This window comes from Anopheles gambiae, chromosome 3, assembly GCF_943734735.2.
Source record: "Anopheles gambiae chromosome 3, idAnoGambNW_F1_1, whole genome shotgun sequence".
NCBI lineage: Eukaryota > Metazoa > Arthropoda > Insecta > Diptera > Culicidae > Anopheles > Anopheles gambiae.
This window is the reverse complement of record NC_064602.1, coordinates 84,630,585-84,645,880: the sequence shown is the minus strand read 5'-3', so window position 1 is coordinate 84,645,880 and position 15,296 is coordinate 84,630,585. Positions and strand designations below refer to the sequence as shown.

General features: G+C 47.1%; 2 protein-coding genes and 2 non-coding genes across 8 annotated transcripts; 3 read left to right on the top strand and 1 right to left on the bottom strand.

The window, feature by feature from the left end:
- The first annotated feature begins 310 nt into the window (after positions 1 to 310).
- On the top strand, positions 311 to 13,893 carry LOC1271210 (zinc finger protein Gfi-1). Of its 5 annotated transcripts, XM_061654363.1 has the most exons (4): positions 311 to 494; positions 588 to 603; positions 10,604 to 11,945; positions 12,016 to 13,893. In XM_061654363.1, exons 3-4 carry the CDS (start codon positions 10,622 to 10,624, stop codon positions 12,291 to 12,293), a joined length of 1,602 nt encoding a protein of 533 aa, XP_061510347.1. In that variant the 5' UTR covers positions 311 to 494; positions 588 to 603; positions 10,604 to 10,621; the 3' UTR covers positions 12,294 to 13,893. The 5 variants fall into 5 exon arrangements, with proteins under 5 accessions (XP_061510347.1, XP_061510350.1, XP_061510348.1 ...); XM_061654366.1 differs by lacking the exons at positions 311 to 494; positions 588 to 603 and adding an exon at positions 5,473 to 5,892; XM_061654364.1 differs by lacking the exons at positions 311 to 494; positions 588 to 603 and adding an exon at positions 5,841 to 7,133.
- Positions 1,179 to 1,305, top strand: LOC11175728 (U6atac minor spliceosomal RNA). The gene has a single exon (XR_003025391.1). It is a non-coding gene; the product is annotated as a U6atac minor spliceosomal RNA (small nuclear RNA).
- On the top strand, positions 1,597 to 1,669 carry Trnar-acg (transfer RNA arginine (anticodon ACG)). The gene has a single exon. It is a non-coding gene; the product is annotated as a tRNA-Arg (tRNA).
- LOC1271209 (thioredoxin domain-containing protein 15) lies at positions 1,764 to 3,013 on the bottom strand. The gene is made up of 2 exons (XM_309959.5): positions 2,877 to 3,013; positions 1,764 to 2,800 (listed from the first exon to the last, which is right to left on the bottom strand). Exons 1-2 carry the CDS (start codon positions 2,899 to 2,901, stop codon positions 1,887 to 1,889), a joined length of 939 nt encoding a protein of 312 aa, XP_309959.4. The 5' UTR covers positions 2,902 to 3,013; the 3' UTR covers positions 1,764 to 1,886.
- Positions 13,894 to 15,296: the final 1,403 nt, after the last annotated feature.

Below are 15,296 nucleotides of genomic sequence, written 5' to 3'. Positions count from 1 at the left end.
TTTGGCTTTTTTTGAAAATCAGTTACAAAATAAACAAACGGCTAATTGTTCAAAAATACCAATATTCTTGCAATTTACAGCAGATTATTTGTATTTGAAGTATTCTCAATTTATTTTATTAATTTACTTACGCACAAACAGTTCCTTTCAGCTTCATTTCATCCTTAAATTCAACAAAAACTTGAAACTAAATTAAAAATATAACTTTAATCCAATGATCCGGTCCCACCGTGCGATGACAGAACAGCGTTTCGGCTGTCAGCGAGAAACGCTTCAACACGGCACGAAACGCTTGGCCACGGTACGCCACTTAACGAAACGACTTTTTTGTAAACATTTCATTCAATAGAAACACAACGAAGGATGCATCTAGTTTGTTTACAAATATTGTGGAAGTTTTAGAAGAAAACAACTGTTCTTACTGCATTTCAACGATTCTGTGGTGCCTATCGATCGAATTGAAATAGTTACACAGGACAGCAACACGGTGGCAGGTAATGTATTCGCCGGTGGAAGCAGCCGTGCAGCAGAGGAAGGTGTGCGTGTGCGTGTGTTACAATGGCCATTTTTGTTTTCCTCTTTTTCAGACATGATGTGGCAAAGGTAGGGAACCTTCTGATTTGCGCAACTTGCTAGCATCAATTTTTGGGTGCAATATTTCTTCCTCCGAGATTGTGCAACCGTTTTGCGGTATAAAATTCACTTCAAACCATTCATACAAGTAGATATATGAGCAAGATTAAAGGCTGGCTGACTTAGCTTAAGTCAGTGATGAAGCGATTTGGCTTATGACAGCTAAACAACATCAAAAACTTCCGTATTCTTGCCTCAAAAACCTTTAGAGGGGTTTCATCGCACAGCATAACGTCATTTCCATGACCCGTCTACCAGATGCGGCTGGAAGCGCATCTAAAATGTTCAGCAAAAACTTCTTAAATGATTTCTCAGCAGGAGCAAGAGACAGTGTTAACAGGGGAGGAAAGAGTGGAAGCGAGGTAATGATTTCACAGTGCAAGAACTTCCGTAAGTGGCTTGGTCGGGGATCGCCCACGGATCGTTGTCGATTGATGGTCGATTTCGTTCGCGGCGGCGACTGTTGTAGTGTTCCGCGTTAGCAATCGCTAGAACATGATTTGAACGCGAGTTGTATATATACAGTGGATTTTGTTCGGTGCATCGTGTCATTTGAAAGGAGAGCAGGTTAGCACTCCCCTTGACAAGGATGGAACACATACCCTGAGATCAGTGGGCACCCAGAGAAAACCTGATCTCGGCCATTTTTTTCGATGACTTTTAGGTTTTTGCTGCTCTTATTTGCTGCTTCAGTTTTGAAAGTTTACATGTGGAAATATGTTTCACACTTATAACAAAATCTACTGCCACGACGACTTTAACCCACGTCGGACACTGACTGACGGTAAACGTTATTGCAAGTGAAACAAGCTTCTATTAAAAAAAAAAAAAAAAAAAAAAAAAAAAAAAAAAAAAACAAAAAACGAGAATGCATTTGGCACTGAGACAGTCATTACGCCCGTCGCTTAGGTGTTGTTGCAGAGTAGACAACAAAAGGCGTTTAGATCTCTCTCCCGACACAACGGTCCTGTGGCGCAATGGATAACGCGTCTGACTACGGATCAGAAGATTCCAGGTTCGACTCCTGGCAGGATCGCGATCGATTCTTTTTGCTGAAGTTTCTTATTTCACTTTTTGAGTTTCTCATGTAGCTTTTGGCCTTAAACCGTTATGACCCAGTAACGAACGACTTTTGAATTGGTAAATCTCTACTTTATTAAATTTAGAATTAAACTAGCATACACAGCTGAATAGCTAAAACAATCACTCACTAATCCCACTGAAAGCACCCCCCCCCCCATTCCGACCACTTTCTAACCGTGCTGGGCCGCCGATTCTCGCCAGTTTCGTTTGATCATCTCCACGATCTGCGCGTATAGGGTGGACTTGGAGAAGTAGTAGCTCAGGCAGACGAGAATGAATGCCCACGCCACATACAGCCAGTAGTCCGTCCGGTGCTCCACCTTGTTCGACAGCGGGCCCTTAAAATCGTCCGATATGTAGTGCAGCACCGTCGCCGTGCCGCTCTTCTGATTCACCAGCCGCGGCTCGATGCCCGTGTGGCGCGTCACGAACTTGGCCAGCGACAGTAGCGTCATTTCCGTCCCGTTGTACCGCACCAGCGGTCGGCCCTGGTGGAACAGCATGATCGTCGGCAGCCCGACAATGCCGAACTCCGCGTTGAGAAAGTGGAAATTGTGCGCATCGATCGCGGTCACCATCAGGTCGGGAAAGTGGCGGGCGAGCGCGTTAAAATGGGGCGCCACCATCGCACTGTGGATGCAGGTTTTGGTGTAGAACAGCATCAGGAAGCAGTTGTTCACCTCGTTCCGGTTGGTCGCGTTGGTGGCGGCAGCGTGCGGTGACAACCCTTTCACTATATCCTGCAGCGAGGTGATGATGTACAGCGTTCCGTTGCCCTCCAGCGGCGTACAGTTCACGCGCAGCGGCGATTTGCGACCACCGTCCGAATCGTCCTGGTCGTTCCCTTGATCCAGCGAGCACATCCCCTTGTCCCAGTAGGTGAGGTAATCGTACAGGCCGCTTTTATAGACAAAGACCACGGGCGCTTTTTTTTCGACGACGGCCTCCGCTTTCTCGGCCACTTTCGCAACGTTGTCCCCACCGAAGGAGTTCGACTCGAGAAATTCACCGTTCCACAGCTGCATGTAAAACTCCAAGCCCTTGAAACGGAACGCTACCGCACTGTTGACGACTAGCAGGAAAGCTACAAAAATCGATCGGTTTTTATGTGTTTCCCTAGTGTTTTCACTCACTTTTCAAGAGTGGTTGCCCTAACTTACCTAAAGATAGAAGCACAGGCTTCATTTTGCAATAATTTTACGCAAAAGTGTTGATTTCTTTCCGCTCTGCGAATGCTTTGTTTACATTTGAGCTCTTGTTTTCGGACACACTTTGACAGCCACTGTCACATGCTATTATTGTTAACCCTTGAAGGCGCAACTACACTTAAAAAACAGAAATTTATGTTTTTTATTGTCTTTTTTTCGAGTCCCTTCTGTGTATTAGTCTATTATCCTCATGTGCTACATAGGCACATGATTTTTCTCATCCAGTTAATAAATTAAACGGAATTAATTACTTCACTACCAATAACTTTATTTTGTACATCTTGCAATACAGTTTTTGCGACTATTTTGAGAATGATTAGATGGTAGCAATGATCTACCTATACAGGCGGTCCCCGAGATACACGGTACCTCTTATACGCGGATTCGGAGATACGCGGTTTTCTAAATTTGACAATTCTTTGAGCAAATTGTACTGATTTGACACATCAATTTAAAATTGCTAAATAATTTCCGTTTTGATCGAATGTTAAAAACTATATCAAAAGGTTTAAAACAGTTATATTCAGTAAGAATCATATCAACTAATTCATAAAGTAACTATAACCTCCCCCTACTTGCAAAATTACACGAACATTACTAATATTTTAGCTGAAAATCGCGAGATTCGACTTACGCGGAAATTCGAGATACGCGGTATTTTGCGGCCGTTTTCGGTTCCCATTAACCGTGTATCTCGGGGACCGCCTGTATATCTATACATCCATTTATCTTTTACGTATTTTTTTAATAATCTGAAAACTCCCATTTTCGCAATCAAAACGGAGTACAGTCGGATTAAACTCATTGATTAATCTTTGATTGGTGTGCTATCTGGAGCGCAGCCGTTTATTGTTAGTTCGATACCGACTTTGCTAAAATCGGAACCACTAGTCCCGTTCGGAATCGTCCGGAGTCGTAGCCATCCGGAGTCGGAGTCAAACGAAATCGGAATAAAACTGTAGTTTCGATTTGTGCGTGCACTAGATAATCAGACGTTTGTTTCTAAGAACAGAATAGTTGACTCCAACACGTTCCAACTCCGACTCCAGACGACTTCGTCTCCAGGTAATTCCGAATGGCTCTGGACGATTCCGAACGGGTCTGAATAATGCTAGTCGAACCTACCTTCTGGAGTAGGTTCCGAAATTTTCGTAGTCGGATCGGAGTGGACGCCGGATGATTGCCAACTTTAGCCATCACAAAAATAGCGTTCAACTATTTAATCCAGTCGGAACGATTGCACGTTTTTTGGAATATGGTAACAGAAACAAAATCATGTTGTTGCCATTGAAACAATACAGCCACAGCATTTTCATTGAACCTTATTACCCCGACATAGAAGCTTATTGGTCCATGTTCCTCTAGTCTTGATTATCGCGGATAATCTTCTACAAGAATACCGAGGTCTGGCGGTAACTGAATCCAAATTAAACTTTACTGCAATCGTCAAAATTTTCATAAAAAAAAAATTTATAGAGGAAAAAAAGTTATAAATGACAGTTGATTATGTTCATTTATTTTTTCTCCATTTTTTTGTATGTTGTTCTGCTAATACAAATAACGTATGGTAGTCTAGGAACAGTATCAAATGCACCGTTCATATTCGAATTCTTTGCAACACCTATTTTTCAATTTCCACCAATAGATAGCATTCTCTCTCCGGCTTTAGCTCTAGTGAGACTTCAATGCAATCCATTCTAATACTGCAATTAATGGTCCGCACGTGTGTGTGTGTGTGAAACAACGACGGATTTTCCAGTTCTTCTTTCTCTATCTCGCACCTTCACTCCGCACGCATCCTAAACCCCCTATCTTAAAACACTGCACCAGCAATCGAAAAGTCGGTATAGGGTAGGGAGTAAAGTTGGCATTTACTACGATAAGAATATGCATCGTCAACATCATCCACACGCACACATACACACCGAAGCTATCGAAAAGTGTTGGCCGCTTTTCCCCCTTGGCGTATGGCGAACGTGGCGCTGTGCATTTGATAGGCCCGGCAAGGCTGCTTATCGCCATCCCGCGTATGTCCCGCGTTCCTCACCCTCATACACCACACACACATGCACACAAACGTACGTATAGCCCTACAATTTCGGTGATTTCATTACGCGCACGCGGTCGGTTTGCCAGGTCGTTGACGTCAGGGCGCCGTCCTCCCCCATTTGTTACAAGTGGTACGCGCGCGTGAGTGGTGTATCGGAGATGAAAAATATCTCCCGGCACCAAACACAACAACGCCCGTGGAGAGAAGAAAGCGAGCGAGGGGCAAATTTCCTAGGGAGCGACTTCTGAATGAAATTGTGATCAACGCACACACACACACAAACGCAGAGAAACACATTAATGTACGCACACCCTGGGTGTGCTCTGCTGGTGTATCGGGGTTTATTTTTGGGCACAAGGATTCGACACAATCAACAACGACGGCGACACGGAGCAAGAGCCGGGACGGGGAAAGCGGTCTGGGCGGGGTGCGCACACGCGCGGGAGATGAAAAACTCCCGTAGCAAAGCAGGCAGGCAGGCAGCAGTGTGTCGTCATCACGCGATCCTTCTTTGCGTAAAGAAGGGGTGTCTCACCCCGTAGAAGCCCTACGCGCGCGCGTGTGTGTGTGGGTGGAAAGTTATTTGTGCGTGTGCGTTAGTGTATTTACGTTTTGTTTTCCGAATCAATTTAATAAAGCACAGAAGAGAGCGAGAGTGTGAAAGAGAGTTTGAGCTTGAGGGAGATACAAACAAGCCTACTACGACCACGCGCACTAGAGGGTTTACTGCGCGCCCCGTTACACGCTCGTCCAGTTTGTGTGCCGTCGTCCTCGGGAAGCATGAAGGGGAGAGAGATAGAGAGCGAGTAAGCGAGCAGCAGCAGCAGTTAGGCTTGTGTAGGGCGGTAAGGTGACGGCAGAGTTAGCAGCAGTGTTTACAAAACATGCTGTACGCAGGATCCGCTCCAGAACGAACGGGTAGGTTTGGTGGCAGAAGCGGCCTGTGCGTGCGTGTGTGTGTGTGTATTATTTTCGGCCAGCCCGAAAGCAGCCGATCAGTGACGGCGAAAAAGCGCAGAACAGCGCGCTGGGTGCGTGTGTACACACAGCAGTAACAGCAGCAGCAGTAGTAGTAGGCCGTGTAGTAAGGTTGGTGGTGTGGTGGCGGGTTGTTGATAACAACGCAGTTCTGTTTTACAGTGCGGGCAGAGAGTGTAAACCAACCACTGCTTCCTTTTGCCAACGGATGAAGGAGTAGCTGCAACAAATTGGTGACTGCTGGCAGGATGTAAGTTTGTGCTGCCAATGTTTTGCTCTACCCTGTGTGCCAAAAGTGCATTTCGTGCTGATTCACGACGCTGCGTGACACGGCCGTCGCGTATCTCTCGGGCGCGATTGCAATCGCAACCGCCCAAGATAATACCCTCGATCCCAAGCGCAAAGTTGCAGTTTCATTGGCTCGTAAATCGATAAGAAATTGGGCTTGCACATTCGCCTTTTTCACCGGATTGGATTGGAATTACTGCTTGTGTTTGCTCCCCCCCCCCGCAAGGATGTAATAAAATCGAACACTTTGCCAAGTGACTGTGTGTGTGTGGGTGTGTGTATTAGGTGGGTGGGAAAAAAGAGGTGTCGCACGGAAAAGAAACCGAAGAAGCATCCGAAGAGGCGCAAAAAGGATACCAGTGTGTGACGCGTAGTGTGTAGTGTGCGCGCGCGGCACAGGCGCAACAGAAGCGCGAGGCGACGAGGCGCGGACGAGAGAGAGAACGCGCGTGTGTGTGTGTGTATGTCCCGGTCCCGGTCGTGCATTGGGTTCGGCCCTTCTGCTGCTCCCTGTGTGTGGTGCGCCTCTACCGTGGCGACCAGCAGAGCACCAGTGATGTCCCATACCACCAGCCAGCAAGTCCACAAACCACACCGCCGCTGCTGCCCTAGCCACTCTGTGTGACTGTGTGTGTGTGTGTGTGTGTGTGTGTGTGTGTTTAATTTTGTAGTGTTACTAGTGTGAAAATACACAGAAAAAATTAATATAATATCAGGAAGGACCGAAGAAATACAGCCAAGTGTGTTAAGCTTAACTAAGCAGTGAACTGAATTAGAAGAAACAAAACGTGAAAAGATCTTATCAAAAATCTGCCTCAGCAAAAATCAATTGTGAAAAAAAGCTCCTCCTTTTTGTCCCGTACACACCTCAAAGCTGCGTAGTAAGTGTTCTGGTGAGTCCTCACGGCCTTTGGCAAAAACAAAATACTACGTCACAGTCGACATTTAGAAAAGAAAATCCCAACAAAAAAACACAACACCCACTATAGACAGTCTACTGCGTCACAAGTGTAGGAAAATTCACCCCCCCCAAAAAAAACATTCATCTTCTCCAAAAACGATAAAAAAAGCACGCAGCACACACAACCTTCCAAGAAAGTTGCGAAGAAGAAAGCTTCTCAATGGCCACCGTGTACTACGACGCACCCGTAACGCGCGTGGCGAAGGGCCCGCAATTTCGTGGAAAGGGATTTTGTTTTGAATTTTCCTGCTTCCTTCCCAGAAAAGGCAGCCCCTCCCCCTGCCCGAAAGCAGTGGACCCTCGGTGAAGCGCCGCTCGCGGCAAAGGGTACACAAGGACGGCCTACTCTACTATAACCACCCGGGTGTGTGTGGAAAAAGTGAAAGTGAATTGATTCCACAGCCCCAAAAGCGAAGAGGGGGGGGGGGGGGGGGCGCGTGTAGGCGACAGGGCGACTCCATCATCATCGTTCGTTTCCCACCACCATTTTGTGCTGTGTCGCGTGGGTCGAATTTTTCGGCAAAGCCCCACACACACGCGCGCGCACGTCCCATCTCGCTCGCACCCGCTGTTTGACCCGCTGTGTTTTTGATTGTTTTCGCCCGTTGCCAATGGTGAAAAGGGGCGAAAACCCGGGGCCGTGTGCGCCTCACCCGCAGGAGAAGCTTTTACACGTCGCGTTCGTCGTCCACCATCTTCTTCCGAGTGCGGCCCGGGGCGGGCAAGTGTGCGTGTAGGCGCCCAAACACGTCCATTTTCCCGTGCCCCGCCTGCACTTTTCCACTCGCGCTCGGAAAATGCCTTCACGCTGGCGCTGCCGTCACGCACACCACGCCACACACACCAAAAAGGCTCTTTTGGCAAAGCAAGTGCAAGAGCGAGAGGCCGAGACGGTGGTGCGCACCGTGGAGTGTCGGGTCGTAAGGGCACCACACACGCCGCGCACACCACCCATACAACCGCAGCACAACACACAGTCCTCGCCCTTTTTCCCGTAAATACGCAATAACTACTACGAGCCGGAAAAGCAGGCACGCACACGCACAACAGCCGGTGGGCAAACAGGATACACACGAACAAAATACGGCCTTTTCCATCTCGCTCTTTCTCTTTCTTGTTTTCCGTGTGCGGTACCGTTTTCCCTGAGCCTACTACGACCACCACTGCTTTGCCTTTACTTCTTCGTGCACGCACTGTGATAGAGGGCGTTTGGCCTAAATTTCCTAAATCCCCTCCACACACACACACACTTTCTCATCTACCCCATTCCCTGCTATGTCGAAGGATCCAATTGGGGCGGTAAAGGACCCATTTTCTTTCGCTCGGGACGGGAAAAGATGGATATCGCGGCACAAATCAACACACAAAACACACACTGTTGGAAATGTTTCCAACTGATAAAAGATTAATATGTAACGGAGCACAAGTTTCGCTTTCGCTAGTAATGCTAGGAAGCAATATGGGGAAAAAAAAGATTTGTAAATTTGTCCTTAAAGTTCTTATCCTTGGTTTTATTCAAACCTGTTTAATGGTTCTTTTGTTGAGTAATCATTAAAATCGCTCTTTTTGTTGAGTTCATGTGTGGGATAATATGGGAGAAAAAATGGTCATTTACAATATTTTTAAGTAATTAAACGCAATGTAATAGCATTACATGAATAATTCCGGAATTTGTCTGTCGCTGACCTTATTAGGCAGAAAAATTCGCTCTGCATGTGTAAAAATACAATCGGAATAATGGAACGGAATTTTATGTAAAACATATTTAGCGCTGTCTTTCTATTTAAAATAATTATTCTGTGTAGGAGAATAAGTTTTGCGACTACACTCTCATATCTGGTGTTTGTGTTTGTAGCTTCAGGAAACCACCGTTTTACTCTTTGACAGTGGAATTCTCCTTCCTGACAGAATGTACATTGGGCAATAACAATTCAGTTTTTGTTTGATGTAAAGCACGTACGGGTTTTACCCCTTACGGGATAGGGCCTTAATTTTCCAAAATTTGTATGATACACCACGAAAAAGACACCACAACGACATGGCATACACACGTTATCCAGCATTGTATTTAAGACATTATTAAGTCTTTATACAACTTTTATAAGTTAAAAACTAATATTTTAACCGAGTCAATCCTGGGATAAGAGTTAAGAGTAAAGTTAAGAAAATCCCGCTTCATCAAGTTCAGGAGGGAAACCCTTTTTTTCATCAGGACACTTCGTTCTGCTGTGAGTTTGGAATAAAAGTTTCTCTAAATTGTCCACCAAACACTGTCCCTGTAGTCTTAGACAGATTGACCAGTAATACAGCAAATAGTATCGATACTAATGTGATACTTTTTTTCCTCTAATAAAACACGTACGCCTGACATGGTTAATTTTTGCTTTTGAGATTGTCATTCGAATGATTAAGTCGTGATCATTTCAATTCTTTCGAAAGCTATATTATGTAACATTATATTGACTTTGTTTCTCTTGTTTTCTCTGAAAAATTCTATGTCACATTAAAATGCACCTTTAAACATTTAAAATACCTCTTATTGATCGATTTGTTTCAATTATCCTTAAAATACTTAAAAGCATTTTCTGTTTTTCAAATTAAATTTTTAGGCAATTTTCTCATCTTATTCTTATTTCCTTCCATATTGCCTTTTATATGTAAAGGCCGGGCTACATTGATCGTACTCTCTGGTGTAATTTTGATTTTCACTAGCGCATCTGGCGGCGGCTGACCGAAGCATTTTGCCAAACAATTTGGGACTGCTCCAGAAAATACGTTATTTTTCCTTGTTTTTTTCTTCAACTGGATTGAAAAAGCTTTGTAATTGATAAATAAATATGTTGTGCAAGTATTCCAGTCGTTTTCGCATCGAAAAACGGTTAAAAAACTACTTAATTTTGAGATCCGGCACGACCATTCCCTCGACGACCAAAAACAGCTTCCTCCAGCCGCCGCCAGATGCGCTAGTGAAAATCGAAATTACACCAAAGAGTACGATCAATGTAGCCCGGCCTTAATTAAAATAGTGCAGATGAACTACACCTGATTGTGTTAAAAAAATATAGCCTGCCAAGATTGACATATTAATATGACCATCACTGTACATAATTCAAATCAAAATTGTGAATGAAATGACACCCGCCCCAAACTCGCTGCCCTGTGCTGTTTCGTCGCCCCATTCTGATGGAAGCCGTTCTTCATCCGTCCCTACTCTGCCTCGTGCGTTTTTTTTTTCTTGCAATTTAGAGTAAAATAGCGTGAACGTAGAAATTAGGGCAATTTTTTGACGTCTTGACTCATTTTTTTGTGCAAATCATATTAAGGTCATTTTTATGTTGGAAAACCTAGCTAGATTTTTTTTCTAATTGTACTTTTTCCTATTTTTCTTCCCCCTAAAAATAGCTACTTTAGCTTGATGCGATGAACTTTTCACCGTTCGGGACACACTTTCCCGGTACGATACCGGGAATTCATCAGTTTGCCAGCTCGGGACTGGTCACGAGCGTACCGACGACTTCGCACGACTCCAGCAACCGCTACCATTCCATCAACTCGAACGTCAACATGGCCCACTTCAACCAGAGCCATGCCCCCATTCTGGGCAAGTTCCACCGGGACAGCCAGGAGTCGGGCGGAAACGGGGGGGCGGGCGGGGGAAGCGCCAGCTCGAACAAGTACAACGGGCACGGGGCCGGATCGGGCAACGCGTCCATCCCGACCACTACCGCGACGAGCGGCCAGTACTCGAACCCCTACAGCCAGCATGCGCACGTGCCGGAGCACAAGCAGCGCGGCAGCAACATGTACCATCAGTCGGCGGTCGGCAACAGTTCGGCCGGGGGCGGTGGCGGCAGCAGCAGCAGCAACGGTGCCGCCCAGAGCGCGCAGGAGCTGAGCCAGGACATTAGTGCGCTGCTGCAGCAGGCCGACAGCAAGCGTGTGCTGCAGAACCCGAGCTGGCAGTCGCTGACACCGGGCGCCTCCGTAGCGGACTATCTGTCCCATCTGCCCGGCAGTGCGCTGCCCCTGTCGCTGCACCACTTCCTCAAGTACTCGGCGGAGAACATCAAGAAGGAGGCCCAGAACCCACTCACCAGCCTGGACATGTCGCAGGCCCAGTCGCAGGCCCACGGAGGCGGTGGCCACGGTAGCAACAACGGTGCGGGCATGGTGCTGCCCGCCTCGCAAACCATTGCCAGCATTCTGGGCCACCCGGGGCAGCAGGGACCAGGGCAGCACGGTCAGCCGCAGCAGCAGCAGCAGGGCGCCGGGCTCGGTGGCGGTCATCCGTCCGGGGTGCAGGCGGCGGCCGCTACCTCGTCGACCGGTGCGGCAGGAGCTGCGGCCGCTGACGCGTCGGGCGACAAGAAGAAGCGCAAGAAGAAGAAGAAACCGCCGAAGGAGCGCAAACCGCGCCCGAAGCCGGGCGAAATCCAGGTGCGGACGGCGCTGGACGGCAGCTTGCTGTTTCTCTGCCCGGAGTGCCAGATGGCGTACCCGGAGCGGGAACTGCTCGAGCAGCACCTGATCGGGCACAATCTGGAGCGCCGCTTCATCTGCGACATCTGCAACGCGGCGCTGAAGCGGAAGGACCACCTGACCCGCCACAAGCAGAGCCACAACCCGGAGCGCCCGTTCGCCTGCACGATCTGCCTGAAGGCGTTCAAGCGCAAGGAGCAGCTGACGCTCCACTTTGTCATACACTCCGGCGAGAAGCGGCACGTGTGCCAGGAGTGTGGCAAGGGTAAGCGGCGAACACGTCCCCTCCTTCGAGGATGTTGCTTCTAAATTCGTATTTGATTGTTTTGTTGCAGGCTTCTACCGGAAGGATCACCTCCGAAAGCACACCCGATCGCACATTGCCCGCCGGCTGAAGGCGGAACTGAGCCAGCAGGGTGGTAACGGTACCGACGCTGGCGCCTCCCCTAGTACCTCCCGTGCTGGCCAGGCACAAATCGCGACTGCCGCCCAGCAGCAGCAGCAGCAGCAGCAGCAATCGGCACAACAGCAATCCCCCATGCAGCAGCAGCTACAACCGCCCCAGTATCACTCGCTCACCCAAGCGCCGGGCCAGTCGCAGATGATGTCGTAAGAGAGTAGGGGGAAGCAGCAGCAGCAGCAGCAGCAGCAACAACAGCCACAACAAATCGCAATTCATTGTAGACTAGGGAGAATTATTATCTAAAAAAAACACTACCACGTGCGCGGCTCTTCTGATAAAGCAACGTTGCATCAAAAAAGAGGGAACGCTCGGGGCCGGGCCACACACTACACCACGGGGGCGGGGCCGGCCCCACCACATATTAAGACTAAACAAACAAACAAAAAATCATTAAGCTAATACATACATTATCTTCCGGTAGTAGAAGAAGGCACATTTGTCTTTTTTTTTGTTTGTCGTCACAAAAAGGGAAAACAATTTAGGAGCGACACGCAGGATAGCAGAGGGATGGTTTTGTGCAATCGCGTGAATGGTGAAATGAACTTTGTTTGTTTGAAATGAATTAGGCTTTAGGCGGTCCAGGCAGGTCCAGTGGTAGGACCGGAAAAGGCCGTTCGTGAGATTCGTTCCCGCGGACTTTGAGTGTCACCCTGTCGTGCGGGTACTAGTTGACGAATTTCACTATTACGCGCAAGGGGAGGGCCCATCATAACGCATGTCTAAGAAAGCCTGTAAAAGGCTGGCATTATTTAGGTCGGTTTATTCTACGCCAAGAACAAGAAGAACAAGCAACTGTTTAGCAATAAGAGAGTGAAAAAAATATAAAAAACGCGATACAAAAAAAAAATAACGAAATTCCAGCCCATTCAACCATTTCATCCACACAACATGTCCCAGACTGTCGACTGTAATCGCGGTGTAAAATAAGTCTCTGAACAGTTCTACACCGCACCCCACCCGTGTAAAAAGCCTTAGCTGTTAACAGGAAAAAAAGGGATTTTCTCCATTTTCTCAAACACTCAATCACAAACACACAGCACATACTAATGGGGAAACAAACCCTCGCTCAGGTTGAACGCAGATATGAGGCGGTAGTAGGGAAACTATTTTAAACGGGAAAGAAAAGAATCATAAATAGACAATTGACTGCAAATACGCGCGCACTTTCAGGCTGATAATGATCCTTTTTTCAGTACGGCTGCGGTGAGTGTGTAACAATGGTAGTGAAATAGTGAATTAACAACACCCTTAAGGTCTGAGGGAATAACACACAACCGCGAGATCGTTTAGCGATACGCACTGCCGCCCATGCAGCTACAGCTAGTCGGTTTTACTCTCTTCTAGTCCCAATTTTGTTTGGTGTTTTTTTTGGCGGGCAAAAAACTAACTTAAATTTCGTAACTAATCCCGGAGCGGAAACGGAAAATCGAACAATTCTTCTAGACTTAACACGTGTGCGCGTGGGAGAGAGCACGTGCGCGCGCACGCACGCACGCCAACAGCAGCCATGCAACGAAGAGGCCTTTCGCGGTGGTAGGAGGGCGAAGAAGGGGAAAGGCCTGTGTCTAGCTGGTAAGGATTGAAGTGGAAAGTTGCAGTTGAGGCAGTAGCAATGTGTGCGGGGAAAGACGAATCTAGTTGTGACACATCGTCGATCCCGCGCGGTCCTATAGATTTAACTAAATCAATACACTATTTAACGCGTAAATGAGAATAATAATAATAAAACACAGTACTAACACGAAACAAATCGAACGGTGGTAATTGGCACTTGTTAAGCTTTTGTTCATTAATTTATCCCATTTAACACATTTCGAAATTAAATTGTTAATATGGTCAAGTTACAGGGCTACGCAACTAATTTTCATAGATACACTTGTACTGTAAAGAGTATGCCGAAAATAATAGACTCGAAACCCAATTCGAATTACGTACTTATGGCTGCTCCTTAAGAGACCTAAAACCAAAACCAAACCCGAACTGGCCTTGGCACCAATACCTCACATTTTCTGATTCAAGAACTGGACATGACCTAATGCCCAGAAATCGATCATAAACTCTTATCTGTTCCGGGATCGATCATGAACCCATACCGGTATTGGATCGGATACTGAACCCATACCGATCCTGGAACCTCTCGTGTACCCATACCGGTACTGGAACTGATACTGAAACCATACTGGTTCTGGAACCTATCATGACCCCATACCGGTTCAGGAAATGATACTGAACCCATACTGGTCCTGGAACTGAACCTGAACCCATACCGGTCCTGGAACCTATCATGAATCCATACCAATCCTGGAACCTATCATGAACCCATACCGAAATTGGAACTAATACTGAACCCATACCGGTCCTGGGACCTATCATGAACCCATACCGGTATTGGAACTGATACTGAACCCATACCGGTACTGGAACTGATACTGAACCCATATCGGTCCTGGAACTGATAATGAATCCATACCGGTCCTGGAACCTAACATGAACGCATACCGGTACTGGAACTGATATTGAACCCATACCGGTCCTGGAACTAATACTGAACCCCTACCGGTCATGGAACCTATCATGAACCCGTATCGATCGTGGAACTGATACTGAACCAATTCCGGTCATGGAACTGATACTGAACCCATACCGGTACTGGAACTGATACTGAACCCATATCGGTCCTGGAACTGATAATGAATCCATACCGGTCCTGGAACCTAACATGAACGCATACCGGTCCTGGAACTAATACTGAACCCATACCGGTCCTGGAACTGATAATGAATCCATACCGGTCCTGGAACCTAACATGAACGCATACCGGTACTGGAACTGATATTGAACCCATACCGGTCCTGGAACTAATACTGAACCCCTACCGGTCATGGAACCTATCATGAACCCGTATCGATCGTGGAACTGATACTGAACCAATTCCGGTCATGGAACTGATACTGAACCCATACCGGTACTGGAACTGATACTGAACCCATATCGGTCCTGGAACTGATAATGAATCCATACCGGTCCTGGAACCTAACATGAACGCATACCGGTCCTGGAACTAATACTGAACCCATACCGGTCCTGGAACTGATACTGAACCCCTTCCGGTCCTGGAACCTATCATGAACCCGTATCGGTCATGGAACTGAT